The sequence below is a fragment of the Mangifera indica genome, chromosome 15 (genome assembly GCF_011075055.1).
Source record: "Mangifera indica cultivar Alphonso chromosome 15, CATAS_Mindica_2.1, whole genome shotgun sequence".
Classification (NCBI taxonomy): Eukaryota; Viridiplantae; Streptophyta; class Magnoliopsida; order Sapindales; family Anacardiaceae; genus Mangifera; species Mangifera indica.
The window spans coordinates 5,436,429-5,461,560 of record NC_058151.1 but is presented as its reverse complement, the minus strand read 5'-3'; the positions used below and the strand labels follow the sequence as shown (position 1 = coordinate 5,461,560).

Here is a 25,132-nt window from a genome sequence, read left to right as displayed (position 1 = left end):
AAGCATATGTTGAAGGCTTATTACCTAGATAGATGAGCGAATTGGACTAAAGTGTTTTCATTAATGAAATTTGCATATAACAACCACTATCAAACAACTATCAAGATAACTCTAAATAAGGTACTGTATGGTAAAAAGTATAGATTATCATTGCATTGGGATAAGATTAGTAAGAGGGATGCTTGGATAAGACATTAGGACATGAGATAACCAAGCGGCTAATAAAGGAAGTCATACAAATAAGGGAGAGGATGAGACAAACTCAAGACCATCAAAAGAGTTATACAAACCAGAGGAGATAAGATCTAGAATTTAAGGTAGGTGACAAGGTATTCGTTAGAATAGCCTTTTACAAGCATGTTATGAGGTTTGACAGGAAATACAAGTTAGCACCAAGGTTTGTAGGACCATTTGAGGTACTAAAGTGTGTAGACAAGATCACCTACTAGCTTTTTATTACTAGCTAGTAATGACCACCTTCATAACGTGTTTCGTGTGTTATTGCTACACAAGTATGTCAGTGACCTAACCCATGTGCTAAAAGTTAAAAATGTTAAGGTCAAGGATAACTTGATGTATGAGGAGCACTCACATTAGATTCTGGACAAACAGATCAAAAAGCACAAATGCAGACAGATTCCCTTAGTCAAGGTTTTATAAAGGAATCAAATAGTTGAGGAGACCACATGGAAAGTCAAGAAAGATATGACATAAAGGTTTCCACAACGTTTTGAGTAAATTTCAAAGATTAAATTTATTTAAAGGGAGGACGATTGTAACACCCACAAGTAAGTCCAAAGGTATTTTAGTTTTTTTCCCTTGCATTTATTTAAGTTTAATAATGAGTTTTTAGTGGGGTGTATGCCTATGTATGTTGGTATACATGGTCATGCATCGTCAACAAAATTTGAATTTAAGTTAAGATAAAAATTATGACAAAATTGAAAACTACCATAGTTATATAACGATATACACAATTGTACATTTCATATGGACGTTTGTGTATAATGTTCAAAACTGAAAATAAAAAGGGGTGTTTAACCCAATTTTCATTATTTTATACACCCCAACCATACTCTAGACTAGAGAAAAGAGAGATAGGAGATTTTTGATCACCAGAGAAAAGTTTGGATCATCAGGAACCGTTAGCCATATGAAGAGTTTTGCTTGAACACCAAAAGACAAGTAAGTACGATATCCTCTTTGGTTTTTAATTGATTAATGATGTTCTTATAGATTGTGTTTGTAAGTTGTGAATTGCTTAATGGTTTAAGATAGTTATAATGATTGAGATTATCATTCTTATACTTAAAGAACAATCAAAGTAGGTGTGATTATGTGAATATGTTGTCTTATGGTCAAAATAAGAATTTATATGGATAGTTGCCATGATTTGAGAATTTGATTAGATGTTATCATTGTTTGATGAATATATGAGGATATTAGGATGTTTAGAGATTATGGTATATGCTTTGAAAGTTTGAGATGACTAAAAGTTAGCCAAAATGTGTAAAAACCCATAAGGGACAAAGTGTAGATCAAGATACACGACTATGTAGGGTAACCCACACATTTGTGTATCCCTTACATGAAAAAAGAAAGTTCTATCTTTTACATGCTCATCTTGTAGAGAGGTACACATAGTCATATGGTATGAGACACATCCTTGTGTGGTTTTTCAAAAGTAGACGTTTTGTATAAAAGTTTCACATATAGGTGTTAGTAGACACATAAGGGTGTGACTTGAGTAACACATTTGTTTAGATGTATAAAGAGGAACATGGGGGTGTAAGACAGAGACACACTTGTGCATCCATTAAAAAATAAAAAAGACCATTATACCCTTAGACTATATGCAAGGAAAGGAAGAATAAGGAAAAAGAATATAAATGTGCTAACTAACTTCTCTTGTCTTGCTAAAGTCTTTCTATTCTTTTTCTTTATTCTTCCCTTCCTTACACATAGTCAACTAAGTCAGATCTGAGTCAAAAGTCAAGAAAGTTAAGGAAAGTGATACATCCATATATAACCACCAATTGTACACATAAATGGTGAGATACGTGAAAGCAATAAGGTTTTATGAGAGATTGGTATTCATAAGATACATTATGCATTTACCGCCAAGGTGTACTAACCATATAGCTCAGTTCAGTTTAAGTATGCATGATAAAGGATTATGACCTTCTAGTTAGTTCCTTATGAGGTTAATGGGATGCATCATATACATACCTGTGGTAAAGGCTATTCGATGATGGTTTTTAGATAGTAGTCTTGTAGTTTAGTGTATATGGTAAGGGAGGGAATCTAACCAAATTTCTTATGTGACCAAGGTATCACAGTTAATCAACCCAATAGGTCATATGGCATGCATGCAAGGCACGACAATGGATAGACACACAAGGTGTCATTTGCTTTCACTAGGGTATCAAATATATCAAGATTAGTTTAGGTATCAATAACCTTCATAGATGACCTATGTTACGGCACGAGGTGCCAAGTGGTGACCACACTAACATTCACGAGTGGGACACTAGATTTTTTCCAATTTTATATTTTATGTAAGGTGTTAAAAGGTCACTAAGTTATGACGTGTTTTTCACTCACATGTTTCTTTTTATGTGGTTTTGCAGTTAGAGTGTGTAACAGGGCATGTAGATGGAGCTAACGGTCTAATCGAGATGTTGCATGAAGGTGAAGGGCAAAATCATTTTTTAGATTATTTTCTATTTATGTATTTTGTTTCAATTAGAATTTTTATGGATGTTTATGCCTGATAAATTTATGGATTGATTTTCTAGACACATTAGTTTATGAGTTTTAAAAATTGAGGTATTTCAATTGATTCTTTTTCAATTATACCTTTTTATATGCATATAAGTAAATATTCAATATCATGCATTTAATTTCACTATTTCTGATTAAGAGATCAAGTTGTACACGTCTCTTCAATCACATTTCGTGTACAGGTATGTTCCTAGAAAGAGATGTTACAAAAATCTTTTAGACCATTTGGATGCCTTCAATGACTTAATAAAGCTTCATCAAGTTTACAAGCATGCTAGGAGTCATTGCATAGGAACACCCATAGGATAAGCCAAAACTATGGTTCAAGAAACTACTTCCTTGCTTAATCACATTATGGAAGTAGTCGACTATTCTATTCTTGAGTTATATCCAGACGACTAGGCATGTTTCCATTCCCATAAGCCAACTCAAGAACATACAACAAGAAAAATGATGAAACTTTGACCATCTTTTGTCAAAGAATGTTACCATCTATATGGTATCCTTTAGGTAGGTTAGTTTGATGAACATGTTTATTCAACATGTTCCTATGTGTTACATTAGATTGTCAGCAAACAACCTTGACATACAAGATCTATCACTATTTTTTATAAACACAATCAATACTATGATATTTCTAACCGTATTATTTGTGTCTTGAGGTAGAATGATACTATAACTACATATGTGTCTAGATAGTTATCATGCATACACATAAGGTCTCATTATCAACGATACATATTGATTCAATCATTATGGTTCTATTGTCTTAAAGACATTCATCTTATTAAAAATGTAGTAAAAAAATGATGAAGAATTAACATTTATTGATAGAAACATGATACATAATATACCAAATAATACATATACATTAGCCTGAAAACTGACTTTAAAAGACCTTTCACTTGCATTATAGTCAATTAGTCATTTGTCTAATACCAAATGACACTATGTGTCTATAATACTTCTTTTGCAATAGAGGCTTGGTTAGTAGGTCAATTATGTTTTCATATGTGTTAACACTAAAAATTTGCTTATCACCATGCTAAATTACCATAGAAGGATAGGAGATAATTGTTATCCCATAATTTTAGGACATTGAGCTTATATGTGTGTGTTTATTTGCTTAAACCATATAGAATTTCTTTTCCCTCAAATCTATTTGATACAAAAGTAGCTTTCAATAGGCCTGCACATTTTTACCTATTTTATTTTTACCTATTTTAAATGAGGTCATACTCTAGATTAACCCACCTGTTTGTTAGGTTTAGTCATTACCACTCTATAATATTCAATTTAAAGTTTGGAGCTTATAATTGTCATCAATTTATTGATCATAATAATTGTAAAGTGATGACAAATTTTGTCACATTATCAATTTTGTTTTGGCATCAAAATTTATTTCATTTCAAAATAAATTTGTCGAATCATAACAACGTTGATTTTATCACTTTAAGTTTATGGATCACATCTAGGATTAAAAATCACTTTGTGATTAAACATTTTCACCTATTGTTTGACATATCATGACAACTTTAATTTGTTTTTAAAATAAATATTGTTATAGTTAAGAGTTCACGATTGTCATCAATTAATTTGTCATAAAAATTTTATGGTGACAAAAAGGATTTTTCACATTATTATTATTATTATTATTACTACTACTATTTTGCCAAATTTTCTCTCATTTGTTAAAAAAAAAAAATGCCTTGCCTTGTCACAACTTAGAATGATGGATGATCTTATCACAAATGTTTTCACCCAATGGCTCATCCATTTTTAACATAGTGTGACCGTCTAGAGTTGTTATCATAATAAATATTATTGTAATGATAAATTTAAAATTGTTATAAATTAATTTGTCTTAATAACTTTATGATGCCAAAAAAAATTGTCATATTATCATTTCTCAACGCAAAGATTTCCCTCCAAAATATTATGAACGAAATCATTGTGACAAATAATTTTTATACCTTATACTATTATGATAACCTGAAATGACAAATGTGTATCACAACTTATTATATTTCAAGTAATCTCAATGCCTAATATATTTAGTGATGAACACTCAACATTTTGTCAAAGAAAAAGCTATCTTATATTGACAAAATATATACTGTCAAAAATTTTTGTCACAATAAGAAAAATTTCTCATAGCGTCTTTGGTAGATGAATTTGAAATTTTCATCTCCTTAAATGATTATTCTAATACAAAACAGGACTCATCACAAAATATATTATCCCAAAAATTGAGTATTAAGATTTGGAGAATGAAACTAAAATTTTATCCCATGCAATACTCATTTTGGGATGAAACTAAAATTGCTTTAAAAATAAATGGTATGCTTTGTTGGATGAAACTGAACTTTAATTTCTTATTTAAAATTTAGTATTAAACTTTGGTGGACAAAATCATATTTCGTCCCCTAAACTAATAATTGTAGAATGAAACTAGAATGGCCTCTAAATTTTAGTACTATGCTTTGGTAAACAAATTAAAATTTTGTCTCATAAATTATCATTTTGGGACAAAAATAAAATAAACCTTAAAATTAAGTATTGAGTTTTGGTGGATGAGATCAAAATTTCACCTTTTAAAATTATCAAATTGAGATAAAACTGAAAATACCCTTAAATATTTGTCCCTAAGTTAAATATTTGTTGTAGTGGGAGTATTTGGTTAGGTTTAAAGAAAAATGTTTACTGTGAAAAGGGTTATATATATGGGGCCAATTTGGTCTATTCAACTTGTGCAAAATGGAATTTGGCTATTTTTGACAATTTTTTTTCGAATAAAATATACTATTTTTCAACTTCTTTCCCACAGTAGTCCTTTAATATATATATATTTGGAGGTTTAAAAAATTTTTTGTATTCTTTCCCTTGAAAATTACAATTCTCAATGGTAATCAAAGAAATTTGGCTCCTTTTTCTCAAACTTATTTTCTCCGCAAGTGAGGCAACTTCACCTTCATTTTCTCAGAATATTTTTTTCATTTTCTTGTTTTTTGACCAGAAATTGCTGAAATATTTTCTCCACCTTTCCTGTTAAAAGTTGGTGAAGGATGTGAGTCTATAACTTTTAATTTTTAATAATAATTCATTGCTCATCGGTCAGCTTCAAATGATAAAGAACTCGATTTGGTAGGGAAGAGTTTTGATTCTTTTAGTTTTGTTCTTGACTTTTGGCAGCTGTTAATCATCTCCAATTTGAATTGAAATCGCTACACTAAATTATCAAAATGTCCATTTGCTGATTTGTTTTCAAAAAATAAAATTAGACGAGTTCAGCTTTGTGTGATAAAATTGCAAAAGAGCATTTATATCAGTTAACACTAGTAAAATAAATATACATGTAATATTATAATAAAATATAGAATCTAATTAATTTAGAAAAATAAAAGCTCAAGCTTTCGAGATATTTATTGATAAACTAGGAAAAACGAGCCTAAATTCCTTGTTTTTTAAAATATATTTTTTATTATTTTCAGAATTGTAAAAAGAAGTCAAAAAGTCTTCAAAATATTGTAAAACAATTCACTGGTGTGCATGTAACAATGAAAATATTATCCTTTTAAAGGCATAGGCGCCATGTGTCTTGTGAGATGACTGAATGTGAACACATTGTTTGCTATTCTTAGTTGATTTTTGTAGCAGTGTGACCTAACTTGATCCTCCTTAGATTTGTGTGAATTTGCCAAAAAGAAGGCATCTTTGGGTTTCCCATTGCCAAAACATCCTCAATCAAAGAGAGAAGAAGAAGAAGAAGAAGAAGAAGAAGAAGAAGAGTGAAAATCACTTGATTAATCACTTTCGGAAATCGAATAATTTAATAGCTCCAATTGAGACTAGGCAACAACTTTGATAAAGTTATTATTAAATAAAACTAGAGTAACAAAATATTGATTAGGAAAATCTAGAAAATGAGATTGCATTGTTGAGATTAAAAAAAAAACAAACAAACAATTTTCATACCATTAACTGCGACGCAACAATTTCATCAGTGTGACATAAGTTTGACAATTCTTAGTAAACCCTTTTGTTTTTTTTTTCCTTTTTGGGTCATGGGGGTGATCAGCTTTGAAATTTGGTATGTTGGACATGAATTTGTGTAGCCAGAGGGCGTCAGCATTTTTCTTCCATGAGACATATCAAATCAATTAGTTTGAAGAAATTATTAAGTAATTGTTCTGAAGATGATAAAAAAAACATTGAATTTGGATTTATAAATTTCACTACTTGGCTGGATGAAAATTAAATTATAGTTAATTAGGTTTAATTGCACTCATAAATTTTAAATTACTTATGATATTGGAAGTATTTTTGTCGATATACAATGTATCCTCATTTTTAAACCAAAGGATAATGAAACATTTAAACTTTTATATGAAATTTGAGACGTAAATATAAAATCTGATATTTGAGACGTAAAGTTTGTTTATAATCAACAAAAACGATTCTGAGGCATAATAACACTTCCTTTAAAGCAACATTTCCTCCCACTTTAAATAGTATTGTAGAGTTATGACAAATTATTTCGAGATGCAACAGAGCCCGATGCAACGCTTATTAAAAAATGTATATAAATAGTCGCTAACTAAAATGTCTATCTTAATCTTAATTTGCTCTCAGTTTTTCTTTCCCAAATTCCATCAAATTCATTTGACTATGCATGATATATGTTATTCAAGTTTGAACTCATACAATTTTAACATATATCCAAATAGGAGGAAGAGACTGCCAGAGGGAGAGGATGTCGAGAGAGAGAGAGACCGTCAGTAATGAAGTCAGAGATGACATCGGAGATTTCAAAACAAAACCCTATGGTGAAACTGCTATTTTTTAAAACTTAGACTGAAGGAAACTTCTAGTTTTTAAACTTTAGGGGGTAAAAAGATATTATATTTTAGTTTATTTTTAATATTATAAAAAAATGATGATTTTATCCTTATTATCGTTAATTTTAATTACTTATAGACGAGTATTTGAGATTATCAAAATTTAAAAAAAAAATTCGAGATTGCAACATATCTTGGGCGGGAAATAAGTCCTTTGGCATAATATAAATTAACAAATATAATACTATTTAGGCCTATCAAACCGCTGGGTGAAACAGTCATGGATTAGACTCGAGTTCAACAATTTAACAGACAAATTTTGCGTGCAAACTCGCACAAAGCCCGAAATTTGTTGTTTCCAAAACTGATTTTTATAAATTGAAGAATCAGACAAGGGCTTACCTGGCCCAATTGGCAAGCCTACTAAAGAAGTCAACTTAAGGAAATCCTTGCTAAATCTTGCTTTCTAATTAAGCGGCAGATTCCTCCCAACTACGTGTGGCCTTCGAAAAATTACATTATTACCATGCAAATTGAGAAAATTTTATAATATATATTATGTCTTAAATAATGTAACATTAATTAATCAACTATTATCAGGTCAATTACATCGTATTTCACATCATAAACTGTTCAATTCACGCAAATTACAAGTACCAAAGGAAGAACACTGAAGACAACTGAATAATTACTTATAATTATTTAATTGATCATCATGAGCTTTTTCGCTCATTCTCATTTCCCTTGTCTTACACTTATATCTGCTCTTATAATATTAATTCGACATTTATTTGCACGACTGAGATAGAAAAATGCTTGCGCTTTCACTAATCTCAGCTCTCTTTGTCTTCCTCTCCCTTTCTCCTTCGACTTCTATTCTCACTCCAAACAACTTCGGCCTCTCGTCTTCTTCTTCTTTCTCTGAATTTGCATATTTTGCTACCAAATCCAGCAGCTTCTTGCACTTCCTTTTCATGCCTATGAGCTCCGAGCTTAACGCCCCATTCTCCTTCTTCAGACGTTTGTTTTCATCCATTAGGGAATTGTACCCGGACAACGATGAATTAGTCGATGATGATCGTTGATCTTGATCTTCATCGGACGTTTGTTCTTGCGCTACGTTGCCAACGCCTTGAATCGGTGCCGTTGCGTTTTGTTGCTTGTTTGTCCATGCTTTCCTTCGGCGGATGTTGCATAGTAGCTCTCTTTCTCCCTTCCGAAACATGTCATTGCAAAACTCCCACCTTCCTGTTGAAACCTTGCGAAATCCCTATACGTTTGTAGCATTATTAATTGTCACTCCAAGTGTAAATAACCAAAATAAAACTATATGAATTATGTGCATGCCGGGTTTAGATTTACAGAGGACTATTTTAAAATCTAATAATATAAAATTGAAAAAAAGTAATAAAATATAATCAAATCTAGAAAGACTAATAGAAATATAAATCAAACCTTGTATTGTGCAAATCGAACAAAATTAATGAATAAAATTAGAGTGGTATTACCAGTCTCACTTATTTACGGTGGATTATCCATGATTATGTATGTACGTAAAAAAAAACACTGTTATATGGCACAATGTGAAATAATTTATTCGAAGTAAATTTTGGGATTTAGGAACAAATTAATAGCTAAAAATAATTCAAGTTTAAGGAACCTTTGGAGGGTTATTTAGGAAGATAAGCTTCTTCTTCTTCTTATTATTATTATTATTATTGTTCCTTTATGGGCTATTAGATCTTCGTGTATGTAGTGAAAGCGTTGATTTGTTGAAGGATGAAATTGAGCGTTGATTATCCAAGCCTAACCAATTGTAATTAAATATCAGGAAGGATCAATATATAGTTCAAATGCTTCATAATAAAAGTTAAATAATAAAAAGTTTTCACCATTTATTGGCAATTCTAAAGCTTGCACCATTTCACACCTTCATTTATATTATATAAAAAATAACCCTAGCCGTATGTTGCCCACATACTGAAGCTGACTTTATACACTTGTGATACTTTTCTATGAAATTACATCAACCTTTTGACTTACTCTTCGTAAAGCAACGACTCCTGTTAACAGTCATCTTAAGTATACGCGTGAGGTCAAATTTTTTTGTAATTAAATTTCATATACTTATGGGATAATTAAATTCAAAGTCTAAAATTAAAAATAAAAGGGATGAATAAATAAAATAAATGAAGATTTTGGAGTAAGACTAAGGTAATATTTATACATACATAAGTGTTGAGTTGGCGAACGAAGCTAGAGAAGTTGCTGTGCTTAAAGAGTGTCGGCAGAAGATCCCGAGCGAACTCTGCCGGTTGCCAAACCACGAACCCTGTTCCATCGCCGTTCCAAGACACCACGTCGTTGGTCGCCGGATCCTCGATCAGCATGTAGGTTTTCAGAAGAAACGGAGGAGGTGTTGATTTTCTAACGTATTCTAATAAACTCTTGTCATTGATCATACTTGCAGACCCCATTAAAACCATGAAAAAAAGAACCTTAAAAAAAAAAAGAAAAAAACAAATACTAAAATAAGAAAAGATGAATAAAGGAATGGAAAAGAAGATTAATTTGAGGAGAAAAGAAGAAGGGCAGTTAAGAACTCCCAGCCCCAGCAATAGAAACCCAATACGACACCACAGTTCATCAGAAAAGCGAGGAGTTTAATTTCCTTTCTCTGTGCAGATTATTCAAATGTTTGAAACGTATGCTCTAAGGCTTAAACTTCTCTTTTTATATTATGAAGATTAAGAAATAGGGTGAATTTGTTAAAACCTTTTTATTTTTATTATTTATTAAATGGTTGGTAGCATGCGTATCGGCTCAAGTATTGATTGATTAGGACCGTTTGATTAACATTCTAGATGCCTGATATTTGATGGTTGTAATTGGCCTGTTCTTTTGTTTTGAACTAAATTGTGAGCCACGTGTTTAGACGATCCATTATTTTATTAATTTCTTCTAGAAGCCCAATACGAGTCAATCAGCTTTATCAAAATTTAGGCGTTTTTTTTTTAAATTATATTTTAACTCAGTTAATTCAGTAATAGTGGTGGACTTCTGAAATATGTGAATTGAGTTTCATGGAAATAGCTTCAATCATCTCGAAAATTTGAGGGTTGACATTGCTATTTAATTTATTCATTAGAAATCTTTCATGGTAAGGTAACCTTTCACATATATAGTATTAGATTTAGATTCACCTATAACAAGTTAATCCGATCTGATTTATTTACTATCAAAAGTAAGTTATTGGATGGTAATTAAACTGTTATTTAAATATCCAAAAACTATCATCCCAATAGAATGAACACAAGAACCAAACAAACAGAAGTACAGTTTCTTTTTTTTCTTCCCACATAACTAAGTACACGGAAACTTATGTCTCCCAAAGATTGCATTACTTGGGCAAATGAGGCATGAAAATGACTCACGTCAGACCCTCAGAGCATAATCGAGCAAACCACACGAACATAAATCGAATTTGAGTATTGTAATACCTTCAGGTATATTTTAGGGATAATTATGTCTTTTAACCCTGTTTTGAGATATTTTCCATTTTAAGTATATATATTTTTTCACATGTATATGTGTGTTCATATATATATATATATGTGTGTGTATAAATAACTATATAGATATGTAAATACAAAAAGAAAAAGAAAAAGAAAAAGAGATAAAGATGAAAATAAAAAAGACAAAAGACAAAAAAATAATAAAAGGAAACTTCAAGTGTTTTCTATCATCTTCTCCCGTAAAACTCCAGTAGCCAGCCCCTTCATGCTTGTTTTCTTCATTTTTTAGAAGGAAAGTGGATGATTTGAAGAGTTTGAAAGAAGAGTAAGGAAAGAAAAGAAGAAGAAACACTTTTGGAGCTTGGTAACTAAAAGATCTATTTCTTTTTCCCTCTTCCTATGTTTATATATATTGAATGCATGTTATATGAATATGTTAGTATGTTTTGGTGTTTATTTAAGGTGATTTTGGTGATAAAGGAAACAAGACAAGGAAGAGAAAGCCAACTTGCAAAGATTGACTTGAAACAAGGTAAGGGGTATCATCCTTGATATGTTATATGTTTTAGGCTTTTGGTTCCTTGGATCTATGTTATAAATGATGATTTTGAAGTTGAGAAATGTTGTTTTTCCATTTGGGGTGTCTATATGTGTGATTTTGTTGATGACAGAGAGTTGGATAATATTTACAGTTTTACCACTAATTTCGTCCTATGTTTCCGCCTTATCTAATGAATTATGAGTGTTATTATAGCTTTTTGAAAATCCCTTTGAATCCTATTTCCAATGATATATAGCTTGTATGAATTAGAGACTGTTTGGACTGTTAAATTGCCTGAACAAAAACACTGTCTTACCAAATAAACAATGAAGACAGTTTTTTACCACTAACTTCATCCTATATTTTGGCTGCCTTATCTGATGAATCATGAGTGAGATTATAGCTTGTTGGAAAGCGCTTTGAATTCTCTTTCCAATGATATATAACTTGTATGAATTAGAGATTATTTGGACTGTTAAATATTATATGAACCAAAAAGACTATTTTACCAAATAAACAGTGAAGACAGTTTTTTGTCACTGATTTCATCGCACGTTTTGGTTGTCTTATCTAATAAATTATGAGTGCTATTATAACTTTTTGGAAATCTCTTTGAATCATCTTTTCAACGATATATAGCTTGTATGAATTAGAAACCGTTTGGGCTATTAAATTGTATGAAAAAGAAGGCTGCTCTACCAAATGACTGTTGCATGAACAGTATTTCACAGTTTTTGGAAAGAAAGAAAGAAAGAAAAGGAGGAGAAAAAGGAAAGGAAGAAAGAAAGAAAATAAAGGAAAGGAAAGGAAAGAAAAGAGAGAAAAATAAAAGAAGAAGAACAGAAAGAAAAACAAGAAAAAGAATTTGGGGCTTAAGATTCATGGGTCGTCTCAAGAGTATGGTCTGGTAAGTTATGAATAGATTTTGATGGAAGCAAGATTAGTAAAAAAGAAAGAAAGAAAGAAAAGGAGGAGAAAAAGGAAAGGAAGAAAGAAAGAGAATAAAGGAAAGGAAAGGAAAGAAATGAGAGAAAAAGAAAAGAAGAAGAAAAGAAAGAAAAGCAAGAAAAGAAATTTGGGGCTTAAGATTCGTGGGTCGTCCCAAGAGTATGGTTTGGTGAGTTATGAATAGATTTTGATGGAAGCAAGATTTGTAAGATATAAGACACTCATGCATGCTATGAACTATGAGGGGGGCATTTTACACTATACCGCCTGCAGTAGGGCACATCTATAGTAGGACACGTCCGTAGTAGGACATAGACCCTCATAGGGTCCGCCTGCAGTAGAACTTAATTCAGATTTAGAAATGGTGTAGTGAGAGAAAAAAATAGAGCTCGAGCTTAGAAAAGTATCAAATCCCTATAGTTAGCTTCCAGAAAGTATCAAATAGATACCATATGGGATAAAGTATGACCCCAAATAGTAAAGAATGAACTAGATTATCTCCTCGCTTGATTATAAAGGCTATGATGTGAGATTGAGTCTTGAGAGTGAGTTGAAATAGGAAAAGAGATAGTCTACTTATTTCTTTCCCCTTACTGAGTGTTCTTATCTCTCACTTTCTTTTCTTTCATAATTGCAGATATTGGTGATCGAGGTAGCTGCGAGCCAGAGTCAGGTTAGCAAAGATAGATTCGGCTAGAGTAGGTTATCTTTGGTTATATTACATGCATACAGTCGCATGTTCTTGTTGGCCTTTGACTTTTTGAGATGATTGTACAGTTGTATATGATTATTCTCTGTTTTTAGATGTTTTCAGATGAGTTTTCATATGAGCATATACATTTTTTATTTGCTTCCAGATTTTTAGTTTTCTTAGAATAATTTCTAGACACTTTTAGTGATGCTTTCATTTTAAAATATTCTAAAAGAAAAAAAATAGACGCTCCGGATATTAATTTGTAACATTTCTCCTTCGGTGGGTAATACTTCTAGAGAGGAATGTTACAAGTATGCATCTTTGTTTATGGTATTTACATATTTGAATTTGGCATGAATTAAATGTTTCCAATATATATATAAAATAAATAGGTCAATGCCCATTTTCACCCTTTAAGTTTGAAAAGTTTGTTTCATGTTTATCATCCAATTTAATTAATAAATTTCATTATCCTTAGCTGAATAATTGACAAAAAGTCTAAATTATCTTATAATAGTTGTGAAAAGTCTCAAAAGTGCTTTAATAATTCATGAACCCATTTCTTTATCTTTTTCTTTACTTTCCCCCTTCTTCGATATCTCTTTCACCTCCATTTTTCTCCTCTCTTATTGTTGGGAAATGTCACAATGGTTTGCCCATGACTAGATTAAGCCTCTATTGGATTCTTTAGGCCTAATCTAACCTTTACTAGCATTGATAAGGATGAATTCAACTTATATCTATATCGAGATGCTAGACTTGACCTCATTACCTAATCTATCATCATGTACAAATAAGACTAGATTTGGCCTCAAGGTAACAAATAAAAAAAGAGTGGTAGGTGTGAACTAATTGGTTATTGAAGCTAAAAGTGATTGGTCTATCACAATTTGGTTTGTGAGTTTTAGGGAAAGGAAGAGAGACAATTTGAGTGAATAAACATGTGTGTGATTCCTACTAAATCACAATAGAATTGTGTGATTCAATCATAATTACACTGACATAATATGATTCAATTGAAATTACTCCAAGGAATCATATCACCCCATTGCGATTGTGGCCAAATCACACAATCTTGAGGTATGATTTGTTTGAAATCAGACTCAACCGAGTTGCTAATGGCATTTATTGTCCATGAAATTCACAATACGTGAACAATTTTTTCACAGTAGTCTAATATTTCATCATTGATATAATAAATGTTAGTGTTAAATGTTCTTTCTACAATTTTATGTAATAGTCTTCATCAACGATAATAGATGACGGGTTGGCTTGGATAATGAGCAAGTTTCCTATAAGTACCTACCAAAACAAAGGTATGGGGTCCCAAACTTTTGGACCTATACTTGCAAACTACTTTTTTTTTTTTTTTGGGTGGGTCAGGTATACTTATAGGCACTTAGAATTAATTTTAAAAAAAAAAAACTCCTTGCCTCAATCTAAAAGAAAAAATTCAAATGCAATATAATCTTCTTCACTGAATGCAAGCCCACATCCAATTACTATGAAAGATTTTCTTGCAACATCATGTTCTCTAACACATTCAAAATATGAACATGCTACCTGAAGTGTTTTATAGCATTGAAATTTCTCATAAAAATACCACCATTAATGCCTCACCTTGGTCGTTGATGTTTTTCAAATGGATGCTCTCTTTACTTTCATGATTATGAATGTCTTCAGATCAATGATACAACTAAAAGAGAGTTAATCATTGTTAGAAATTTGATCATGTTAGGTACGAGGAGATTTTTGTGTTAGGAGCTAAAAGCACGACTTATAGGTTGAGATGAACGTAAGAGATTACCACTACCTAGGAAGGATCCAACCTAATGTCAGACTTGTTAACAATAGATGAAAGTCTTTGATTTATGGCATTGGAGAATAATAATGTGAATTGTTAAGAGGATAAGAACATTCTAGAAAAAGTGGCAAATTTGATTTTAGGCAAAGGCCTTTTATAGAATGAAGTTATGAATCCATGGAGCTAGTCAATGTGTGAACAAAACATTAAAAAATTAGGTGGAATTCAAGTGATGAAGAAAGAGGAACCCTATATCTAAGATTGAGGTTAAATGGATGATCAGGATTAAGAGTTCAGGTGTGATTTGTAGTTTGAGATCTTCATTTTGATTTACGTTTCACTAGTTGAATGATCTGACAAGAAGAAAAAGACTAAAGGGAGAGAAAGATGAAAAAGCTCCTTTAATCTTACACAAAAAGGAAAAAGAAAAATAATTTTAAAATTAAAGTTACCTATATGTCCACTCTTACTAGCAGGGTCAAGAGCAAGTCTTCGTATTCCTTATCTATATAAGTTAACCCATTTTGATCTAGCTTGTACTTATCCTAACTCACTCATTTGCTAGGTGTAATGACTAGTGGAAAAAAATTTTAAACTTAAGAGGTAGAAAATTGTCATTTCATTAAAGTTCAAGTGGGACATAATAATTTGGCCTAATTAATATGATTTTATATTCTGCACTTACCATATTTACTAATAACTTTATTAGATATGTGAAAGGATCACCAGGTATTGAGTTTAAAATTCTAAAGCATAATAAAAAGGCCAAAATTCATAAAAAGTGAGACCCTATTGAAATCCCATAAATATTAAGGATTGTTTTTATACATATTCAAATAAGTTTAATGACTTATAAACATTTGGCAACTTGACCAATGTAGGACTTAAATTCTAATCCTTGAAAAGTCCTTACAAGGTAGTAAAACTCCTAATTAACCATACAGAGGTGTTAGGAAACGCTCACAAATCAGGTGATTCTTTGGGGACACACTTTAATGCTTGTTTACAGTGAATTAGAACAATTTGTGATGATATTGTGTGAAAGAAAAAGAAAAACAAATGTACCTTTTTTTTTTTTTTATGGGATAAGTGTTTAATTTATAAGTAAACACTTAACCTTAATTGCCCCTTACAATTATCATTTTAACCCCTTAATTTTTAGACTATTATGTTTGGTCCCTATAGGTTTGAAACCTTCACTTTGACCCAACAATGAGTATTGAATTTATATGGTATGCACTAGATTCATACAAAGCATAATAAAAGGGCCAAAATTCATATAAAGTGAGACCCTATTGAAATCCCATGAATATTAAGGATTGATTTTTATACATATTCAAATGAGTTTAATGACTTATGAACATTTGGCAACTTGACCAATGTAGGACTTAAATTCTAATCTTTGAAAAGTCCTTACAAGGTAGTAAGACTCCTAATTAACCATATAGAGGTTTTAGGAAACGCTCACAAATCAGGTGATTCTTTAGGGACACACTTTAATGCTTATTTACAGTGAATTAGATCAATTTGTGATGATATTGTGTGAAAGAAAAAGAAAAACAAATGTACCTTTTTTTTTATGGGATAAGTGTTTAATTTATAAGTAAACACTTAACCTTAATTGCCCCTTACAATTATCACTTTAACCCCTTAATTTTTAGACTATTATTGTTTGGTCCCTATAGGTTTGAAACCTTCACTTTGACCCAACAATGAGTATTGAATTTATATGGTATGCACTAGATTCATACAACTCATTAATAGAGATCAAAATCATAATAGTCAAGTAAAACCCTATATGATTCACTTTATATGTATTATGCCAAAGGTTTCTTATTCTTGGGATACAACTCCTCTTATGTATGACTTATAGGTTCTTTATAATATTGGTAATGAATATAATCATGATTAATCTATAATTAACCAAACTTTTATTCACAAACCATAATAGTCTCTAGCCAAACATCATGATCAATAAAATAATAGAGACTTAGTAGAAGATAAATTTTACCTTTCAATGTTATGTATGGTTATCATGCAATCAAATCCTGTCATCAATCGATATTTCCTCAAGATTAAGACATAAAAATAATGCCTACCTTAAGGCATCTTATAATCTAATATTTTAGTTTTGAGGTAATGATTAGATATGACTGGACTTGGGCAACAACTCAATCTTATTATGGTAAGAGATTCCAATAGCCATAGTAGTCAATCAAATTGCGCTTCAAGATATTCTTTCTTATCTAAGAGTGATGAATCTTATGTCGATCCACTATAACTATGATACACTTCTCGACATAACCAACAACTGCAACATCTACAAATATGATCAGGGGTAAAATAGTCTTTTCTTTATATGCTTTGACTTTTATTGATGATAGGTTTCAAGATGGATTGAAATTAAATAAGAATGCCTACTTTTAGCCCATGCATGACCATACACAAATTCATGAATGCTCATGTGTGGTCTTCTAGGTTAATATATTGGATAAGAGCTACATTGACAATTTTAAATGTCATGTATAACCGTGCACCTGTAGGATGCATGCCCGTGCATAACGTTATGAAAATTATCTTTAAAAGTGACATGCTATTTCAAATTTTGGGATGGAATTCCAAAATATACAAGAGCATTCTTATATAAGGTTTTTGGTACCTTAGAGAAAAAGTTTTTTGACCTTGTGACTTTCAATAATAGGTAACGAATTTTGGTGAAGTTTGGAGGGAGATATCCAATAAAAGAAAAGGGTTATTTGGCAGTAGGTCTTCTAGCGTTCCTAGTAACCAAGTAAGTAGGAATTGTGTTAGATGTTGTGCTTGAACATGAGTTGTTGATGATGCATATGCGTTTAAGTGCTTACTTAATGTTCTTGTATGATCATGTTACGAGTGTAATTATTTATATATATATGGATTATACTGCAATGTTCATCGAAATATTTCAGGCATGTTGTGATTGTTTTATGTGTTATAATGTTTATTATGTAATAATTGTGTGGATTTGTTATAAGGAATATGTTTTTGATGCTAGAAGCATGTTATAAGGTTTTCTGTATGATGTGTTTATGATCTGAACTTTGTTTTGTTGTTAGTTGCCTTGTTGGTATATTAGAATCGTAAAACAAGTTATATTACATGTTGATATTATTAGGATTGTGTTAGACAAGAACTAGACCTAAAAATAGTGTAATCTAAGTATTCCAAACATCAACCATGCATGACTGTGATATGTATGGAATTATGCTTTCATATGCCATGCATGCCTATGCATGTGATAGTGCACGCTTATGCATGGTCTAGGAAAATTTCACTAGCGACGATCAATGAAAGTTCATGCATGGTATATATCATTCATCCTCATTGGAGAAGATATCAAACAGACTCGTACATTATAATTCACGACCATGTATAGGATAAAACAACAAAACTAACCTTAGGGTTTAAGGAGGTCGTGTAATAAAGGGTAATGCACGCCCATGTATTATGCTTTAAGAATGAATGATCATACACTTGATACTGAATGGGCATGCATAATAGAAAAATAAGAAATAAAAAGGTAAGTAAGAAAGTTAAGTTATGAATCCTAAAACCTCTAGTAATGCAATGTAAACCTACAACTATAGGATGTAGCCTTAAGAATCTAACTATGAAAGACTACATTAAATATAAAAACATACATTTAAATGGAAAACTTTAAATCAAAATAAACTTGATAGAAAAATGACTAAAATATCCTTTTATTGAAAGTGTAAATACAAAAGCATATCAAAGGATTTCATATTTAATACAATAATTCAAACTGAAATGTAAAATAAATATGAGATAGTTTATTACAAAACTCTAGGTTATAGTTTATTACAAAATAAATATCCTAACTGAACTAATTTGTTATAGGTGAAAACTTACTTAAACTGCAAATGTTACTGACTTGCCTATCAAACTAAGTCAATATAAGGATTTAGCATTTTGGTCATGTGAGCATTATAACACTCATCTCCAAACACATACCCTTACTTGGAATATACACCCAAGGAGACATGTCAATTTAAAACTTTATCCAAATGCATACAACAAACAATCAACGATTAGTACAGTTAAATACTTGCATACCCCAAAAGTGTATTTATTAAATCAGCATCACAATAAATCAAACCTCAAACAAAATTTTCAAACTCACATATACAAATCCCATTATGCGTAATTATTCATAAAATAAAATGATATAACAATGATCTAAAATAAAAAAAGATTGAGTTGCCCCTCATCTCATACAAGAGCTAACTACTAGCTTTGTCGTCGTCTCGTTGTTTCATGTTCCTACCTACAAACACACTTAATAAGTAGGTGGCATTTCAACATCGTGCGTGTATCAACACTATGTTTTGAATGTTTTATCAACATACCAAATACCCATCTGCGTGTATTAGCACTATATGGCCAATTCTCAATGGTTGTGTCATCCTAAATGACTAATACCTCACAATGTATATCAACGTCCCAGACGTTTAGTAAAAGCATGAGATATCCCTAATGTCAATTATATAGTGTACTCAGTACACTTACCAACTACGCTTTAGGCTAAGCTTACATAGATGGTCACACAAACTAGCCATGATGCATTCATGACTATACTGCACATAGCTCAATGGTAAGTCACACTATACATATTTTGGTTATGAGTCCACATTACACAAAGCTCGGTGGAATGTCCATATCAAACATAGCTTGGTGGTTGAAATAAAGTAATACGTCATTTTTAGTTTTTGACTCGAATTCGCTTTGGTATGGTTTATGTCGTCATCCATTTAGTTACGCATCTCAAAATTCTTTTCATGCCATCATTTACATAATTAGACATTTTCACAACATTTTCATATCATATTGCCTTCTTAGGGCCAATATGTCTACAGTAGCCTTTGTTAGGGCCACATAATTCATATTCCACATATTCATCCCTTATAAAGGTAAAATAATCATTTTCATAACTAAGTTCATAAATGTTTACTCCTAAAATTTCTAAATATACACGAGGGTGTTCTTTATTCTCCATACACAACCATACATTCACCTAACACGAGTATGCAACTTAGGGTAGTGTACATGACTGTGTCCTATACCATACAAGTATGTGTCTATCCTTAAATTAACATGCTTGTGAATTTGCCTACACAAGGACTATTTATTCCTTAATATACACGGTCATGTTCCTTACAATACATGGGTATGTAACGTCAATTTTGTAGAACTTTGACTTCACCTGAACCTAATATTTTTCAAACCATTTATGAAATTCTAGAATTAGTAGTCATCTTATACCAATATGCACTCATTCATAACATGCTCCTGGTTTACAATAACTTTAATATCATTTCAAGTATTCAAATCATACATAAATTAAATAAACACGTCACAAGCAAAGGTTTCCATCCTTTCATCTTTTGCCTTTACTATAACCTATTAGCACACAATTACCCCAATACTCAAAACATAATCTATATACTGATGCAACCTACTCAACTACAGAGCTTATTCTTTAAAACATCACATCCAACATTTGGCATCACAATGCATTAACCCATGTTAATTCACTTATAATTATCAATATTTTCATTCATACATGTAACAATTGGATTCAATTACTTAACCAACATATTATAACTCCATAAGACTAATCCACAACATTAAAATTGCTCAACCAAACAAGCTATAAACTATTCTAAAATAAGGGTCATCGTACTTACCTCTCCTCCGATGAAAAGCTTAGTATTCACGTGGCTTTGAAATGATCCCAAACATTCCTTTTATGTCCTAGGCTCCAAAAGTCCTCTTTGAAACTCTCACAAGGCTCTTAGAGTTCAAGGAATTATGAAAAGTGATAAGCCAAATGCATTTGGACCATTTTATTTTTACTTATAATGCATGATACATGATTGTACAGACCATATACATAGACATGTATGTCATTACCCAATAATGGTAGTTTTCAAAATCACTACAAAATTGATCCTTATTCAAAATTTAAACTCATTGACTATGCATAACCATGTACTCTTATATACATGGGCATGTATGTCTCACATACTTAACCAGTTTTCTTACACTTAGCAAAAAAGACCATTTTGCCCTTGCTAAAATACATACAAGCGTGTGCCCTTCCCACACAATTATACAACCCAAAAATCACATATATACAATAAATAAACATATTTAAAAAGACAAAAATACCTTTGGATATACTTGTGGTGCTACAAGCATACCACTATATAGTCCATTCTTTACACCAATATCAGATTACGTCATTAACTTAGACCTGTTCTAGCCTACCATACCCTCCTATAGGTGATCGAGTTTTACTATGAATCAAAGTGTCTATTACAAAATGTGCCTTACCATGGAAGATGTAAGAAGTATCTCATAGATGCCCCCTTTAATGACCCTAAAGATTTATACCGCTAACTATGGTATGCTAAAACCACGTATGTGTGCTAACTCAAGCTACCTATTTGTAAACTTGTAATAGCTTTTACCTTAGTTTAAATTATAGTCTTTCATACTTAGACTATTGAGATAATATCTTATAATTGTAGGTTTACATTATACCACTAAAGTTTTGAAGATTCATAACTTAACTTTCTTACTTGCCTTTTTATTTCTTATTTTTCCATTATACATGACTATTCACTATTGGGTACACAATTTTTCATTATTAAAGCATAATGCATAGGCATGATTTACCTAAGGCATGAGCATGCATTACCTATTGATACATGACCATCATTTTCCTTCATGGTCACCCATAAACCTGAGGGTAGTTTCATAATTATATCCTATAAAAGGTCATGCATCATAGTGTATAGGTGTACGTGAGTTTTCTTCAATGAGGATGAATGACATGTACCTTGCATGCATGTTCGTCCATTGTCACCAGAGTAATTTTCTTAGACTATGTACAAGCATGCACTATCGCGTGCATGAGTGTGCATGGCATATGAAAGCATAATTATAGGTGTATCATGATCGTGCATGGCTAATGCTTCATGTATGAAGTCTAGAATATTTAGACTACATTTTTTTTAGGTTTAGTTCATGTCCTCAAAAATCCTAATAATATCAACATGCAATCTAACTTGTTTTAGTAGCCTAATAAACCTACCAAGCAACTAATAACCCTTAGTAAATGAGTGATAAACATATAGTAACTAGGAGCATAACTTAAAATTTTATTAATACATATTTTGCCCTTTAACTCAGTTTACCCTAAATTGGACATTGAGAGTTTATTATTAACTCCTTTTGATACCATGAGCCTTGCATATAACTATTTGTCACTCGGGATCTACCAAGTCCCTTAAACCTACCTCATAACTTTTATTCATCATGTTGAGCATCTATTTATCTCTTGAGATCCTAACTAAACTAACATGTTATAAGTTAAAGCTCACTTAACTTAAATTGAATTGTGATTATAACTGACTTGCCAATCAAATTAAATCGTTATAAGAATTTGGCATTTTGACAATGCAAGTGTGTTACTATACAGTTCACTCCTTATACCATTATTGAATTGTCAATAGTTTAAGCCTATTGAGCTCACCATACCCTACTGTGGGTGATTAGGTTTTACTACAAACCATATTGTCCTATTGAAAATGGTAGGCTACTATAAACGATGTAAGGAGTATCTCACAGGTGTCCCTTGTAACAAACTCTAAAGAGTCATATCGCTAACTATGGTTTGGTCATACAACAAATGCATGCTAACTCAAGTTACTTGCCTAGGAGCTCGTAATTGTTTTCATCTTACTTAGTTTAAATTGTAGTTCTTTTTGCTTAGACTTGTCTACAAATGCACAGTCATTCAGTCTTAAAGCATAATGAACAGACATGTTTAATCTGATGCATGAGTATGCATTACCCTTGGATGTACATCCATCCTACTTTTGCATGGTTGTCCCTAAACTCTAAGGGTAATTTCATCAAATTATCATATAAATGGCCATGCATCTTAGTGTACAGGCATGCATGACATCTTCTCTAATAAAGATGAACTATGTATACCATGCATGCATGTTCTTTTATTATCATCGGAGAATTTTTATAAACAATGCATAGGTAAGCATGCTCATATGCACGAGCATGCATGACATGTAAAACGTAATGTCCAAGCACATTATGGTTGTGTATGACATTTGAAGTACACGAAATACACTATTTATCGAGTCTAAATTCAACCTAAACATATTACCATGAATAAGCACTTAATCTAACAAGTTTTTGACTCCGAAATACATCAAATACATAAAAAATAACACAAGTAAAACTGCAATCACAAAAATAAACATTCAAAACCCTAGTTCATGTTTTTAATAATCTAAACACATATTCAATTCATGTGAAACATATAATATATAAGTATATCATCATTCTAACATCACAAGGCACAAAATACTATATAGTGTACCTAGAATCCTCTTGCCAAGCCTATAACATAAAATCATTCACATATATATAAAAAGTAAAACTATATATAACCATCAAACAAGAAATCACATCCATTCATCCATCATTATTATCAATCAAAAAACACTAAAAACAAATCACAGAAGCACAATTGATGATCCTACTTATGTGGAGATGATTTGATATTAGGGATCTCTTCTCTCCTCGTTCTCTTTTTTTTCTTTACCTTTGTCAGAATCACCTTTTGCCATTGGTCAAACTTTATAAGTCAATCTTTATTTTTTTCTCTCTCAAGATGCATATAATTGTGAATTATGAGAAAAGATCTAGTTATGCACAATTATGTTGATTTAAGAGATTTTCCATAACTACATGCGTAGATGTGCATCATATGGCTGCACGATTGTGCATGGCATTTAAAATTGCCAATGTGGTCCTTTATCCAATCTACTAATGTGAAAAACTATGCATAAACATACATAGACTCATGTATGGTTATTAATAGACTGAAATTGAACATTCTTATTTAATCTTAATCGATCTTCAAACCCATAGTCAACAAAAGCCAAAACATATAAGGAATTGGTTATTTTACCCTTTATCATTCTGTGAGTAATATAATTTTTTGATATTAATGCTAAAACCCTAAACCTTCAAATAAGTTAGTTTTGGCTTGCTCCCATTTTATAATTCATATGAAGTTTTGTATACAAATTTGAATGGTAGTCAACCTGTATATGAACCATAGTTTCTAAGGAATAAACTTGGAATAATATAGGTAAACCAATAAACCTCATCATTGATCTAATCATATCCATCAAGATTTGATTCCTTCATTTGAATAAAACATTATGTTATGGTGTGCTAAAAGGGTTAAGCTATGACATTGTGCTATATTGATTCAAGCATTCTCTAAACTCTACGTTAAATTATTCTCCTCTTTAATCAAATAAAAGAATCTTAATAATCTTGCCTATCTAATTCTTTACTTCACTTTTGAATTCATTTAATTTTTTAAACAATCTAGAATTGTGTTTCATTACAAATACATAACCATATCTGCTGAAGTTATTAGTAAATGTGATCAAATAGGAATAAACACCTCGAGCATGTAATGTTATAGGTAAAAAAACATTATTATGGATAATGTTTAACAATTCTAAAGCCATTTCAATGTGTCTAACAAAAGGGAACTTAGTTATTTTGCCTAAAAGGCACCACTCGCATATTAGAGTAGGTGTTTTAAAACCAATTATCCAAACTAATTTTGTAATTCTTTTTAACCTTGTATCATATTTCAATAATAAAAAAATTGGAATTTCTTTATCTATGACTACGTATATCTATGTATGTATGGCTGATAAAGGTCCCCAAATGGGTAAAATTATGAAAAAAGATATTTAAATGTAGCTTAATTTTGAAAACCTTATGAGCATATATGATGATAAAGTTATCATCATATTGAAAGACCTTATAAAAAGGTAGTAACATATTTGGCAATCAAGGTTGTTAATTTCAACCTAGTGCAACTTATGGGCGTCAATA

At 31.2% G+C, this 25,132-nt stretch overlaps 1 protein-coding gene across 1 annotated transcript; it reads right to left on the bottom strand.

Moving 5' to 3' along the window:
- Positions 1–8,181: 8,181 nt before the first annotated feature.
- LOC123197617 (heat stress transcription factor B-3) lies at positions 8,182–10,348 on the bottom strand. The gene is made up of 2 exons (XM_044611943.1): positions 9,854–10,348; positions 8,182–8,892 (listed from the first exon to the last, which is right to left on the bottom strand). The coding sequence occupies exons 1-2, from the start codon at positions 10,106–10,108 to the stop codon at positions 8,410–8,412; spliced, it is 738 nt and encodes a 245-aa protein (XP_044467878.1). The 5' UTR covers positions 10,109–10,348; the 3' UTR covers positions 8,182–8,409.
- Between the last annotated feature and the right edge of the window lie 14,784 nt (positions 10,349–25,132).